The sequence below is a fragment of the Lepisma saccharinum genome, chromosome 18 (assembly GCF_977018435.1).
Source record: "Lepisma saccharinum chromosome 18, izLepSacc3.1, whole genome shotgun sequence".
Taxonomy (NCBI): domain Eukaryota; kingdom Metazoa; phylum Arthropoda; class Insecta; order Zygentoma; family Lepismatidae; genus Lepisma; species Lepisma saccharinum.
This window is the reverse complement of record NC_139246.1, coordinates 49,569,103-49,584,610: the sequence shown is the minus strand read 5'-3', so window position 1 is coordinate 49,584,610 and position 15,508 is coordinate 49,569,103. Positions and strand designations below refer to the sequence as shown.

At 37.6% G+C, this 15,508-nt stretch overlaps 1 protein-coding gene across 4 annotated transcripts in view; it reads right to left on the bottom strand.

Moving 5' to 3' along the window:
• LOC146002566 (uncharacterized) overlaps nucleotides 1-15,508 on the bottom strand; it is a 68,164-nt gene that overhangs the window by 29,098 nt on the left and 23,558 nt on the right. For all 4 annotated transcript variants that reach the window (XM_083140502.1, XM_083140499.1, XM_083140500.1 and 1 more), the window contains exons 2-3: nucleotides 13,642-14,686; nucleotides 8,072-8,788 (exon numbers count right to left, since the gene is read on the bottom strand). In XM_083140502.1, the coding sequence (XP_082996628.1) occupies nucleotides 8,072-8,788; nucleotides 13,642-14,664 (1,740 nt within the window). In that variant the 5' untranslated portion in view covers nucleotides 14,665-14,686. The remainder of the gene's footprint in view (nucleotides 1-8,071; nucleotides 8,789-13,641; nucleotides 14,687-15,508) is intronic.

The window sequence follows — 15,508 nt, the reverse complement described above, 5'->3', positions numbered from 1 at the left end:
GATGTTTTTGTTATTATTATTATTAATAATAATATTGTAATATATTTAGGGAGATAGACAGAGTATAACAAACACGGGGAAAGAAGCAGTTCACATGTGTTTATCATAACATGTCCAAACAAAGGTATTAGACTATATGTTTCAGATGGTCCGTGAATTCTGATTTTTTTTTACAACTTCTTGGGCCGAGTAATTAATATGTTAAGAATATTTGTATCTCGTTCCCGAACTAGCTCATTATTTCAGTGGCGTATTTAGAACACCCTAGTAGGTGGGGTTACTCTGGACGTGTTACAGGTTGCACTTCTCGTCTGAACATGGCACTGAACATGCCAGAGAATGTAATCTCTGAACTGCCCAGTCTCTTGACTCTATAGTTGGTTTACTTTATAGTTGGTCAATAGTTGCATAGTCATACTATTTTCTTATTAATTTTAATATAACTTTTTTTAAAAAAAAAGTTTCTAGAAAAATAAGGAATCCTAAAGTTTGGGTGATCTCTTACATAAAAATCTATTTTTTCTTTTTTATTTTGAAAAGTGGAACCATTTATTCCTTGGTTTGGATGGTCGAATATTAAAACACAACTTTGTTCCTGTATTTTATAATCAGTGTTTCCATCTAATGCAATTCTTACTTTGGTTTTTGTGTTTGAACAATATTTCTCCTTTTTTGTGAATTGAAATTAACATTGATCTGCTTTTTTTTATGAATTGACAATTTACAAGAGTGGGGGTGAATGAACCATTCGAACTCCTCTCCCATGGTTTACACTAAATAAAATGTAGTATCTACGTATTTCAGAATAACAGGAAAAACTTGAATAAGAATGAAATTTAAATTTGCAAATAAATTACATGTAGGGAAAGCAGCAAAATTCGATATAACCACTTCCCTTTCATTACTGTTCTTCATAACCTGCCCTTACCTTTCAAATTAAGAAGAAAAAAAACTTTCAAATTATGAAGAAAAAAGAAAGCTTATAAACACACACTAATTGTGTGTGAAACTAACTCATGTTCCAGAGTTCCATATGAAAGATAACTTTCTAAAGTTTTACGTACATGAAGATGAGGAAAGAGTATGCAAGAATCAAATTTAGTATTAAATAAACTTTCAAACTTTGCAAACGCTAAGTGTACTTTGCACAAATATTTAATTTCCGAAATATAATGTAGATATTTCATTATACAAGTTTCCGTAGTCATGAGTTACACATTCTTCCATTAAAAATTCTGCATACACACACGAGCAGGCGAGGAGTGAGTGTTAAATACTAATGCTACAAACAAACTAGCCTAACCTACCACCTGGATGCTCAGAACACCAAACTTAATTCGCCTAACTCACTAATTCAAACCTATGGGAAGGGATTTACGTTAACAAGGAAAATAAAAACTCGGTGACAATAATAATGAAAGCAGCTTACATTAATTAATGAATGCTAAGCAAAATGCAAGAAAATCTAGTAGGCTTAATGCAGAATCAGGACAATGCTGCTATTATTATAAAACCCTTATAATTTATATTCCTTTTCGGTAGACAAGCCAGGTAATAGGAAATCTTAAGAGGTAATACATAATGCAAGTTTTTTCTCAGGATATGTCATACATTTCATGAATGTCAACATGTGCTTCACCAGTTTCTAACGACATTATACTGATAACTGTACATGGATATGTGTCGAAATCGTGCATGTAAAATAGGTGTGTGTATATGAAGACATAATCAACCTGCAATCTGAACTTGGGCCAGATTACGAATTCCAGAAAAGTACTTCATCGTTGAAATGATGTAGTTGAATTGATACAACAGTAATTACACTGACATGCAAGTTTGAAATTATATTTTCCCTTGCACTTGTGGCATTAATATCCAGGGTGGCTACTCAAGGACCATGATAAAATTCAAGTATAATTCCCGGTTTTCAAGGCGAACTTTCCAAAAATTCATTCACTATTACCACCTCTCAACATCCACACACAAATATCTTCATAATATTTGGTCTAGGAATTAATTCGTGCGGTTGTTACACACACATTGAAGCTGTAGTTCAAACAAAAAATACATAAATACCTTAAGAAAAATATTGTCCATCACGAGCCACCACTTTCGCCCATCTGTCAGGCAAGTTACGGATTCCGTGGCGAAAGAAGTCCTCATCCTTTGAAGCGATCCAGTCAGAGACCAATTTTTCGATATCTTCTGAAGAAGTGAACCGCTGTCCAATCAAATCGTTGTTCATGCAATCGAACAAGTAGTAGTCCGAAGGAGCAACGTCTGGTGAATACGGCGGGTGGGTAAAACTTTCCATCCGACATTTTCTCCAATAGATTTTGACCAGTTTTGCGACATGTGGGCGAGCGTTATCATGTTGAAAAATAAGTTTATCATGTCTGTTCTCCCATTCTGGTCGTTTCCTGGCCAGAGCTTGCTTCAAACGCATTAATTGTCGTCGATAACGTTCTCCATTAATAGTTTCACCCGGTTGCAGCAGCTCATAGTACACCATACCTTTCATATCCCACCATATGCACAGCATAACCTTTGCACAGTGAATATCTCGTTTCGGTTGTGATGGACCTGGTTCACCTGGCTTCACCCAGGCCTTTTTTCTTTCTATGTCGAGTTCTCGTAATGGATCCACTTCTCATCGGCAGTAACAATGCGATGCAAAAACCCCTTTCTTTTCTGTCTTTGAAGCAGCAATTTGCAAATGGTTTTTCGTCTTTCAACGTCTCTTTCAATTCATGTGGAACACAGTGTGACATCTTTTGAATCATTCCCATTACTTTGAGGCATTTGGAAACTGTTGTTTGATCAACGCCTAATGCTTCTGCAAGTTCTTCCTGCGTTTTGACACGAATCCTGATCGAGCAATGCTCTCAATTCTTTGTCTTCAAATTTTTTTGGCTGTCCTGGTCACTCTTGGTCTTCTAGGCCAAAATCACCACTTCTAAACCGTGCAAACCACTTCTGACACATTCGCTCAACTAGCGCATGTTCACCATACACGGAACTGTGGGACGATACGCTCGTTACACCATCTCTTGTCCAGGCGCACAAATTAATTCCTAGACCAAATATAGAGGGTCTATGTGATTCCAACATCCAAAAATTATACTTCAATTAAACGGTATACGTAATATAATTAAAATATTTAATTTAAGGTGCTGAGTTTCTATTTACAATCAGAGGTGCAACCATGAATTTTTGTCTGAGCGGGCGGGGAGAAAGTGCCAGGATAAACGTATTTTACTTCGCATCTTGTGTTATGTTTTGGCTAATTTGCGCAGTTGGGGATGAGTGATATGATGAAATTGATGAATGGACAGTCACAAACATCCACTCCCAAGCTGGGATTCGAACCTATCGGAACCAACATTGTTGTTATTATTACTATTAGTAGTAGTAGTAGTATCAAAGACGTTATTATCCTCTTAAATTATGCAAAAAGGGGGTAGAAGTTGGCGCTAAAGCATTCGTGTTCGAAGAAACAATTTCAATTATTTTTTCTCCACATGGCACAGTAGTTCGGATCCCACTTCAAACTGTAGGTCCAGTCCCGATTAGCCTTTCTGTGCATAAAGTGGACATAAAACCACAAATAAGTCAATCATTTTTACAACATTTTTCATTTAGATAGTTCGGTGGCCAGGGTCGACTCCCGCCGCCTCCTAGCTATGGTTATAAACTTGATAAGACTAAGAAAAGCAGGAATTGCAAGCAAGAAAATTTTTTTGAAAATAATTTTTATTTGTATAAAATGTGAATAGGATTTGGATTAGAAAAAGTTGTAATTTTTCACGTCTACGGAGAAAAATTCAAGTAGAATTCATGCATAATTCCCGAGCCAATAATTCACGCATAATTCTCAGAATTCAAGGAATTTCCGGTGAGTAGTCACCCTGATATCTATCTCTCCTACTCGTCAATACGAAGCATAAATTTAAAAAGAATGCAAATAGGTTGCAGGAAATCACACTGACTGACTGTACAAGGGTAAGGAATTGTTATTCGTTAAAGAGCAAATTTTAATTTTAGGAACTTGGGTGCAGATTTTAATTTTACATATCTTAAATCCTGGTGTGTACATTACTTATATTGTTCATTAACTACATTGCAATATCAATAAACATCTTGGTCTCCTTGAGAAGGAGAATATAAAATGCACTGTTTGCATCAGGTACAAAGGTACAAAAGTTAACCACAAAATTAAAATTGAACGAAGTCATAAACATTCATTGATGGATATTATATTTATTTCACATCATATTTATCATCGTGTGCATAGTGCTTTGAACTGAATATAATATATTATTTGAGGACCTAACTGAATATCCTGCTATTATGTCTAGATAATGAATACGTGACCTTTACACTTCAAAGTGCACAATTTGAGACAACTTATTTAGTTACAAATTAGTCATTTGTCCTTCAACTAGGTTCACAAATTCTGAAATTTTGTACTTTGCACTGGTTGAACACAAACATTGTTTTCACTATAATAAGTATTATTCTTACTCTGAAATAAATACATTGGCCGGAACTGTTTTTCGAACAACTCGCTCATTCAAAATACACTATTTCTCCAAAACACATGACTAATCTTTCGACGTCATCAGTCATTTTAGCACAAATTGAGGTTGGTAGTGTTACATGTGGTTGGTTGTAGCTATATCATTTTTCACGAATATGTGTTACTGGCAACCCTGGAATGCATTGCTTCGTGACAGGAAATGATGTCACAGATAAGATCAAATGTTGTGTGTGGTTGCCATCCTTGAGGCAGCAAAATGGGCTTTTTTGAACGACTGTAGCGCCAAAATGACGCACCAATGATTAAAATGAAACTGAGAAAAGTTGTTTGTTTTGATGTCCTCTATAGGAATATGTGGTCTGTGGGCGCCATTAACATGACACCCTGTATAAATTAACAAAAAAGACAACTAAAATGTGTAGTTTTGAAGAAATGGCACGTTAATTGCTGCCATGAAGTGCTGTGAAGACAGATTCCAGCCATCTGAAGCAAATTATACAGCAAGGGAAGACCTATCCTAGCCATGTGCTAAAGATTGATGCATTAAACTTGCAAGTCTTTTGGAACATGTCGTCCTAATTTGGAAAATCTCAACCATCAACGCATTTCAAAGGTCTCTGAATTTTTAGTAATTATCTGAATCTTATTCACAGCTATTTCAGGAGAGTTTTCGGTTACGATTACCTACTACAAGCAACTCTTGAAGAACACTATGGAAACATTTCTGAAACATAAAAGGAGTTAGATCTTGTATTCGACTTATTTCATTTCCAAAAAATGGATGTGGAACACAACCTTCCTGTTGCAATGTCACGAACAGTAGAACATACCTGTTACCAGCATTATTAAAACCTAAACCTTTATCGGCCGGAGCTTCATGAACATGTATTTTCATTGAAGGTAGAACGTTTTCAAACGCATGCTCTTAAAACTTGCCGCGAAGCACAAAAAAAATTGTAACTCTCAGACTAATTGTCTAAATTTTCAACATGTTTTTGTTAAAAATAGAAACAATAAATATATTCATGATGGAATCGGTAAACACGGTTTAAGTATTACCTATGTCAAGATTCATGTTTCCGCGTTGCACAATTTGATATATTTTTTTTTTCCGATTAAGCACACCGGCACCACTAAACGGGAGAAAATGCAACTACCGCCACCCAGGAACTAACAAAGAAGTGATGCGCTACCATCTTTGTTGCAGATGCGGTACCCTTAGAAAATGAAGGTAGTGAGCCTTTGAAATTAATTGGGAAAAACTATCGAATTGTGCAACGCAGAAACACAAAACTTCACGTAGGTAATAAATATATTGTTTTGTCGTTCCAGTATGTCATACCTTCATACGTATATATATGATGAGAGAACTGAGCTTTCATCAAGAAACGAAATGTTATTTGCTGCTAGGTGGTTGAGGTTTCACTTGAAACCAGCTGTCCACTGCAGGTGAAATACTATAAAAGTGGTCTGTCAAAAATGTATTTGTCATTTACACTTCATCATCAGGGAATCCTGAGATACTGATATCAGATATTGAAAAGATAACACATATTCATACATTTTTTTCATGTCATCAGAAGTACCGTAACACTACTAAAAAAAAGGAGCAGCAAGTTCCAACAGCTCCAATGTCTACCAAGTTTGTTTTGGCCCCTTGGTGATACAAAGTAGGTACATAAAATTAAACAGCTTCTTTTATAAGGCATTCAAAATCACAGTCCTCCATTACAATGGTGAAAAAAAAAAAAAAAAAAAAAAAAGTGTTTCCACTGAGAATTGTGCCCAGGAGTTAGAAGGCTATCCATCAAAGTACAGATAAAATATGTAAATAACTTACGTGAGTGAGTAGAAATGGTTCAGAACAACATTTCGGAAGTCTGTACTACTTCCTTCATCAGGTAATAAATAAAACAAAACTTTAGGTGTCAAACATGGTACCCCGTTGTCAAATAGTAAGTTGAGGATTCAGGTTGAGGATGGAAAAGGTAAAAAACTTATGGTAACAGCATAAAAACTAGCATGAAAATCTTCGCTGGTGAAAAAAATTCCCTACGTTAAAAACAAAAACTACACAACTAAAACAAATAAAAATCGACGACCTATTACAGTCCCTTAGTGACTTCCGTCAGTGTTGGGGAGAACACATGGACTGTGAGCAATCCTAAGCTGCGTTGAAGGTGAAATTTCCCCTCCACGATCGTATACGTCACCATAATGTCGGTATTTACCGCTTTATCCCACTTTTTAAGAAAAGCAATCCCCCCTTCCTCCAGATTACCATCATCTCTGTTAAGCTTGTTCTTTTTCCTGTGAATATAAATGCAGCTTCATAGACGTTCCTGTTTAATTTATTCTCCTCTATCCTAATTACTTCCCGTGTTTAATTTATTCTCCTCTATCCTAATTACTTCCCTTTTTTATAATCCTATGTCCGCTCATTACGATATGTTCGGATAGGCCTGTTTTGGGTAGCCCTTCCTTAATATCTTTATCATGTTCGTCCCATCCAAGTACATGAGAATCAAATAATAATTATATAAAAAACTAACTATTTAACAAAAGTAAATTATATTAGATGCTTATAGGAAGGTGAAGACAAAGATGGATGTTGCTGCAGTAAGAGATCTTCAGGTTTGGGAATGGCTGAGATATTTAGTAAATTATTTCAATCTCAACCATGAGAAGTTCCTGTCTCGTACCTCTATGTGCAGGTATCACATTGCAACCGTATTGCAAAATTGTCAGGTTTGGAATAACATCGTTTTTGCGTTTGGCATCCTTGTTCTGATGGTCACATAGAATGCTCACTCAAATTTGTGTCTGCAGGCACAGTTATAATTTAAGCTGCAGCTATGGTGCATGCAGGTGCACGAATGACAACACATGGAGTAAACAATGACAAAAATAATGATTTTCATTTAGAGAATGCTTGGCAAGGCAACACCTTGTAAAGCAATTGTGCTCAATTGGGAGAGATGTGCATTTGATCAGGCAGTGGACAAAAGAATAAAAGAAAATAAACATGTGCCGCCACCATTGAGTTTGTCGTTTGTATATATGTACTGTAATGTAATAAAGTTCGCAAGTATGTTAAAATGTAAATAAATACATGTGTTATAATATAAATGTCAAATATATCTAAACACATGGCCATGAAATTATGCAGGTGGCAGAAGTTCACGTCGGAGCACAACCCTGTATGTTCAGAGGTTTAAGAGAGAAGTCCAACATGTAGACATGGGACTCAATTTCTGGGCCTGTAATGAACTTTCAATTCACACGATCAACAGCTCTGTAACGAATGAAACTCGAAAGTGCCCCAGAGAGAGGTCGCTCTGAAGCTGGAACTAGGCAATGCAGCTCAGTTGACGTTGCCACACAGTGCGTGGGAACCAGCAACTTCTACCCAGCTGCCAGTTTTCATGACTGTGCGTTTAGGGGTAATATGTAATCCAATCTAGGGATACATGGATTCTCGGAATCCCTGTATATACAGATATAGATAGATAGATACGAAACGGCACTTACCTTAAAATTGTAGACTGTTATATGAACTCCAGTTCCATCAAATATATCAAACAATTCTCTTCTCACATCAAACCATTTTAATCTATCTAGGCCACAACCAATTTTAGGCATTGCTATCTTCTTGACTTTATTCTCCAGGCAATGATCTCTCATTGCTCTCAATGACAACACCAGTGTTTCAAGTGTGGGTTTCCCAGTGCTCAAATATTTGGTTACAAGGTAGTAAATATATCGATCGTTGACTTTCAGGACAGCAACTTCACCAACACCTTTCTTCTGGTCAAGCAATTCCATCACTCCACCAAACTTTGAGCGGAAAGTTATCGCAATCCCTGCTCCCATTCTCATGTCTGTCGCAACACAATGGGCAAGAGACATATCATCTGGCGCTGTAAAAAGATCCCCATCAATTTCTTCTATCAGTTTACTATAAGGACGCTTGGTATCCATTCTGTCATGCCTACCACGTTCCGATGGTTTCTGCCAACTCGAACGGGACTCTGAGTAAAGTTTTTGCTCATCTTTTTCATGTTCTGGTTTGTTTGTCTCTCTCGTGTTGTGTTTTCTCTTTTCTATCACACTCGAAGTTTTTGATCCACCAATAGACTTTCCAGCTTCTTTAGAACGTTCTACATTCTCTGGTACATAACCTTCTAAATCTTTATCATGTTCTTCTTTAAGAACTTGTTCATCATCCCATGCATTATACTCCACTACCTATAAAAGACAAAAATGGTTAATAAAAAATTATTAAAGTATCTATTTCAAACATAATCAGTCTAATCAGTAGGTCTGGGAAGTTGATGACCTAATAAATCTCAAAAAATTACTACAAAACACTACATTTTTATCTGCCTACTGATTGCAATTCATTGCTAAACTTGAAATAATAGTAACTAAAAATACAAAAGATAATTGCAATCTAATGGTTAGATCTAGGGGTAAATTAATTATTGATGCCAATAATTACAGGCAAAGTAAACAAGTCAAAATCATGAATATGTGATGCACATACCCCTTCCTTCCCCACACCACAAGAAAAGGCTAACAGACACAAATGAGAATCAGGCTAAAATACATACTTCACATTTTGCGTGTCACACATTTACATTTTTTACTTGTTTACTTTGCAAGTAATTGACCTAATCTATTCTTAATTTACTCAGTACACAGCAGTATTAGAATGGCATACAGTATTCTGGGACGAGCATGTGGAATTTTTTGTTACTAATGAGGCTCGTACCGGTGTACAGCCTCAACACTGCATGCTACATTGAAAATTCAAGCATTTTAGATTGAAACTTGCCTATTTCCCACAACTTTCAACTATTTCCATTTTTCGCTTTGTGCTTATGGGACTGAACTCTTGAATCACCCTGCATTTCTAATAACTGGGAATTTAAACATCAGCTTCATGCACATTAATTTACACAATATTGTATTTCATGTTACTTTTACTTTTGAATTATAGGAATTTGTGTCAAAATGTTATAATGGATTACCTAACCTATTCTACCCTACTCTAGACTAACCTAAATCTAACATAACTCCGGATCCCATTTTTAAATTTTGTACAGTTATGAGGCTTGTCCGGAAAGTAAAGATACAAACACATTTGCACGTTAGGGGAAAAATGTGTACCAAGGTTGGCAACACTGGTAGTAACAGTGATCCATACGACGAGGATTGGGAGTGAGTCGTCAGTGCTGCGCTGAGTCTTGAGTGAGGAACACGCATTGGAAATGGCAGTGGCGATACCAAATCCCGCCAAGTGCGAAGTGTGGGCCGTGATCAGGTTTTTGCAGGCACAAGGAAAGCATCCATCAGAGATCAACCGAGAAATTGTCACTGTGCATGGGAACGTAATGAATTGTCAAAATGTGGCGAAATGGTGCTGTGCCTTCACAGAAGGTCGACGTGATGTTCATGATGAAGAGAGAAGTGGGAGGCCGTCAGTGATCACTGACGACCTTTGCAATCGTATTGAAGCAGAGGTGCGTGCGAATAGGCGGGTGACAATTCGAGAATTGTGTGTGATGTTTCCTGACAGTTCGAAAACCACTATTCATGAAGTTGCGAGTGGGTTAGGGTACAGAAAGTTGTGTGCACGCTGGGTCCAAAAACATTTGACTGACGAACACAAAACCAAATGACTGGGATATACACTGGACTTTCTTACTCGCTATGCAGAAGAGGGAGATGCATTCCTGGACTCCATTGTGACAGGCGATGGACTTTCTTACTCGCTATGCAGAAGAGGGAGATGCATTCCTGGACTCCATTGTGACAGGCGATGAAACATGGATGCTCCACCATACGCTTGAATCCAACCAGCAGTCACCCATTCTCCAAAAGCCAAAAAATTCAAAACATCAATTTCAACCCACAAGCTGATGGCAACCGTTTTCTGGGATCGCCACAGCATCCTGCTGGTGGAATTCATGCTGCCTAGAAGAACAATTAATGCTGAAACCTACTGCCAGACTTTCAAACATCTTCGACATGCAATTCAAAACAGAGAGGCAGGTTGTCAAGTGGAATCCGCTTTATTCATGACAATGCCCGCCCCCATGCAGCGAATGTCACCAAGGATCTGCTTGCACAGTTTCAATGGGAGGTCCTTCACCATCCGCCATACAGCCCCAACCTTGCACCCAGCGACTACCACCTGTTCCTGTACCTCAAGAAAAATCTTGGTGGAAAACACTTTGCCGACGACGATGAAGTCAGGGAAGAAGTCACAACTTGGTTCCAGATGCAGGCGGCGGAGTTCTATGATTCAGGGATACAAAAACTTGTTCCGCGTCTGAACAAATGTTTGGACAATGGTGGCACTTATGTGGAGAAATAGCCTCTGTATCAGTGTATCAAGTGTAACTTTAGTTGCGAGCAATACATTTATTTTATATCTTATCTTTGGTTTGTATCTTTGCTTCCCGGACAAGCCTCGTATTTAGTATGTATGACACAATTTTTTGAAAAATTTAAGACCCGTTTTTGAGAAAATGGGAAATAACACATTGTAGTGTTAATTTTTCATGTTCTTGAAAAGTGTGAGGTACATTTTGTTACCATGTTTTGTCACGAAATGATGCAAAAAAACTGCAAAATGCGAAATAAACTTTTCAACATGAAATTTAGGGTTTATTTACAGACACACCTTCAGAGGTCTGAATTGTCCTGCGAGTTATGGAAACCATGAAAAATTGATTAATTCTGCTGTAAATACTTTAGAAACAAAATGGACTCCTTTACACAGGAAAAAACTTCACACTATGGTAACTATCTAAGTATGTTATTAGAAATGAAGTGCTGATTTTGTGTAATAATTATAGATTTTAAATCAAATTTAGGGGGCCTCCCCAACGGTGCAACGGTAGCGTCGTCGCCTTGTAATCAAGGGGTCCTAGGTTTGATACCCGGTGGAGGCACAAGTGGTTCGGATCCCACTTTAAACTGTAGGTCCAGTCCCGATTAGCCTTACTGTGCATAAAGTGGACTTAAAACAACAAATCAATCAATCAAATTTAGGTTTTTATTCACCATTTTAATACTGAAATGCCATTTTATATACAGCTTTTGATCCCAAAATATGCCCATTTTTTGTACTGAAATCTTGATCTTTTATTCATCATAAATATGTGGTTCTAGTCATTAGTGATGGAAAAGTTTATTCAACTGTAACATCTCTTTGAAACACAACAATCCCCAGTAGTTGAAAAATATAGCTCCCTTTCTTGAACTAACTGCATGAAATTATGTGCAGACTTTCTACATGCATGGTAAATGAAGTGAAATTTTTCACCAACAGCTTGAAATGTGGCTCTGAAATCTGGTGCATACTGAGCAACATCCTGGGAAATACTTTGTGTGTCCAATGTCCTTATGCTTCCAAAGCAAGGTCGACATTGGACACTGCTGTACTGACAAACTTAAATTACTGGTTGTTGTTACATCACATTTCATCAGCATTAGTTCCCAGTGGTCTCCATAACCTCTATATCAAGTTTCACTGCACTCCGTTTCTTCAACTGGTCTCCTGAGAGCTCCGAGTAGTGAACATGTAATTTTAAGTGCCAGATTTGCACCTGGTGGAGAAAATTTAAACTTTTCCCCCACTACTTTTCCTTCCCCATGGTTTCCATAGCCTGTATATCAAGTTTCAGCGCAATCTGTTACTTCGGATGGTCTCCAGAGGACTCTTGAGCAGGGTAACGTTTAATTGCGCCAGGCAGTATAACTGGCACTGATATTTTGTTGTAAATCAAGCTGTCTATTTAAAACACCAAATTGGATTGCTAGCCAACACTCAAATAGAGCTGGCAAGCCATCAGTCTGTATTCTACCACATGAGACAAGTGATGGGAAACATACTGTTCACACAATTCTGTGATTGAAGTGTTTCAGTACTTTTGAGTACAGAAATCTTTCATAGGTTCACAAGCCCAATAGGTCTTTGTTCATGTGGATTTGTCTAACTATGTAAAATTTAACAGCAGAGTGTTTTGTGTGCTTGCATTGCAAACACAACCACGCTGACTTTCTGATGATAGTGAGTCCGTAAGCATATTTCATGTGTTCAGTGTATTATACAACCTACAGTGATATCTGTACCAAAAATCTGGATAGTGTAATAAATTCAGTACTACTTGTGCATAGAAAAGGTATTCAGTACTAACAAATATATTACGGTATTCCACACAAACAAATTAAAAGGCGCTGTACCATGTATGCTTTTACAAAGAACATGAGTTCAGCCAATATGCAGCCAGTGCTATTGCGCTGTTGCCAAACTAACTGCTAGCGGAAGGAAAAGACAGAATTCACTATGTATCGAATATTCAACTATATATATATATATATATATATATATATATATATATAATCCTCTCACAACTGTTCTTTCTGGCGCACGAGTAAATGATAAGTAAGTGAATAATTTTACAAGACCCTTGGTATGAAAACACTGAACTTAAACTCACTCAGACTCGCAATGCTTGAGAACACTCATGGCAATGGAAGGTCAGTGTGTGTGTATACTAAGATGAATATAACACCCACTGTTTTCCCCAAGACATAATAACTCAGCTGTGTCAACATGGTTGGCAACAAGGGGGGAGGGGGGGGGGGCAGACACAATGAAATGAAAGGGTCATTGTGTATGTGTTGAAGCCTGTTGTTTCCCAGTGTTTCTTCAAGAAATAATAACTCCGGCTGTAGGCGACAGAAATTAATGGGACTTGGACAATCAGGTTTAAAATGCCTTGGGCCATCTTATGATAAACCTTAAAGCGGCAAATTTTATGAAAACTTCTTGGGCGCAAGAAAAATACAGAGCATCGTGTTTAACTTGCATGCCGCAGTTCCCTAACTGCACAACGTTGCACTCCTGACATTGGCTCTGCGTCGTCCCACCCAATATAGTTTCTAAAACCGTATAGTTCTTTTATAATACTTTTTCATGTAAGTGGCTCTAACACACTGATAAGAAAATCTCATTCATATTGAGTAAAGTCAACACTGTAATTACTACAATTAATATAGTTATACCTAGAAATACTAAAAGATACCTGTTTTTTTGAGTGGGGTTCACCATTCTGGAACTGGCAACTTGGGTTAGGTTGCTTTTTGCCTCCACCAGCACCCACCATAATACTATCTTCCTCATTGCGGGACTCCAGAGAACCACTGTAGCCCTGATGACTATCATTCCTGTTCTGTTGAGCACTACAATGATACTCGTATAGTTTCTGCATTCTCTGTGTTACATGCTGGAGCAAATCACACATGTGTTGTAAGTCTTCTTGCTTACAACACTGAAGCATGTTCATATCACAGTTCAGATCCTCAGAAAAACTTTCTATTGTAGGTTTGAACTTAACAATGCTACACAAACAACACCTAACTTCGCTTGAAGGTAACTGAGCTTGGGAAGCATAAGAATCACTAACGTATGCCATTTGTGGTTCTGGAGAGGTATCCATGTTGACACACTGGTCGGTAATACTCTGCATTCCAACACTGGTTGCTTCATAGGTGTCGGATGCACTTTCACCAACATTTGGCGGGCAAACAGCCACATCATCTACTATATTAGATTGCTGCAGTGCAGGATATTCAGCATTCTCAACTGCATGCTCATTAGCTTCACCCCCCTGATATGAATGGTCTAACACACTAACAGTTGGTATTGCTCGCACATCAGGCATTCTGTGTTTCCCATCATTGCTGCTTTTATTAACAGCAGCAGCAGCATATGATATATGGCCTTGACTCACTGTGGGTCTGTCCTGTACATTAGTTTTTGATGGAATAAATGGTGGAACGTCAGCATTGAGTGAACTCCCACTTGGATTTCTATCTTTGTCATGTCTAGGAGGATAGCGATAACGATTATCACTGTATCCGGATCTATCTCCATGCTGTTTCCAATTCTTATTACCCCGCGGTCCACCGTAACCAAAACCTCGCTGATTCCTATTCTTTTCGGTCCAGTTATCTTGCCTGTTTCTGTCACCTCTAAATCCTCCTCCTCTTCCTTTTTCTCTATATTCTCCCTGTTCATATTGGTCACGTTGTCCTCTTCCTGCCATTATATCTTCTTTGAGACAATACCTAAAATATATATGCAAAAAGGAAATTTAGTAGAAATGTACATAAGAAACAACCAACTATATTTCAAACTAAGTATATCTAGGCATACTGTATGAATTCTATTCACCGACACATGTAAATGGCATGAACAAATAAACAATTGATAAAAATTTAGTTGGAAGTGGTCAGAAAAAACACATAGATGTTCTATGTGAACAAAGGTGGAGTAATAAGCACGCACCCAAGTTCAGTCTGTGAGTGACAGCGTTCGAAAATGGAGGTCATGAAGCAGGAGCAACTTTCGTACATTAAAACAGCAGTTCTCCTTGGCAGAAATGCATGGGAATGCCATACAGAGGTACGGAAAGCACTGGGTGTGCATGCCATGCCCTATCGAACAGTGGATAAAATGGGTGAATACTCTGAAGGTTGTTAAACAGTGTAGTCTTGTGTACTTGTTGTTCATGCAATAATAAAACACTGTTGTCCAATGTCCAGTGTTCTGCCTCTTCCCTACGAGAGACTCCTGCATCCAGACTTCATTCGAAGGTTCATTCCATACACTTTCAAACGTATATCTTAGATTTTTCGTGTTGTCCCGAGAAAAATAATAGTTTATCATGACATATGACTTAACCCTCGTATATATATTTTCAAAGCTTATTGAAAAAAGGGGGACCCAAGGCACCTCATATATATAGGCTATATAACAATTCTCAAACTTAATTAAACATAAGAAATATAGTAAAGGTGGTTTGCACCCTTCATGGTTACTTTGTGCACAAAGATGAGAAATTGTGAAAAAAAAAAATCTATGGGATTTATAGTAGTATAACATGGGAA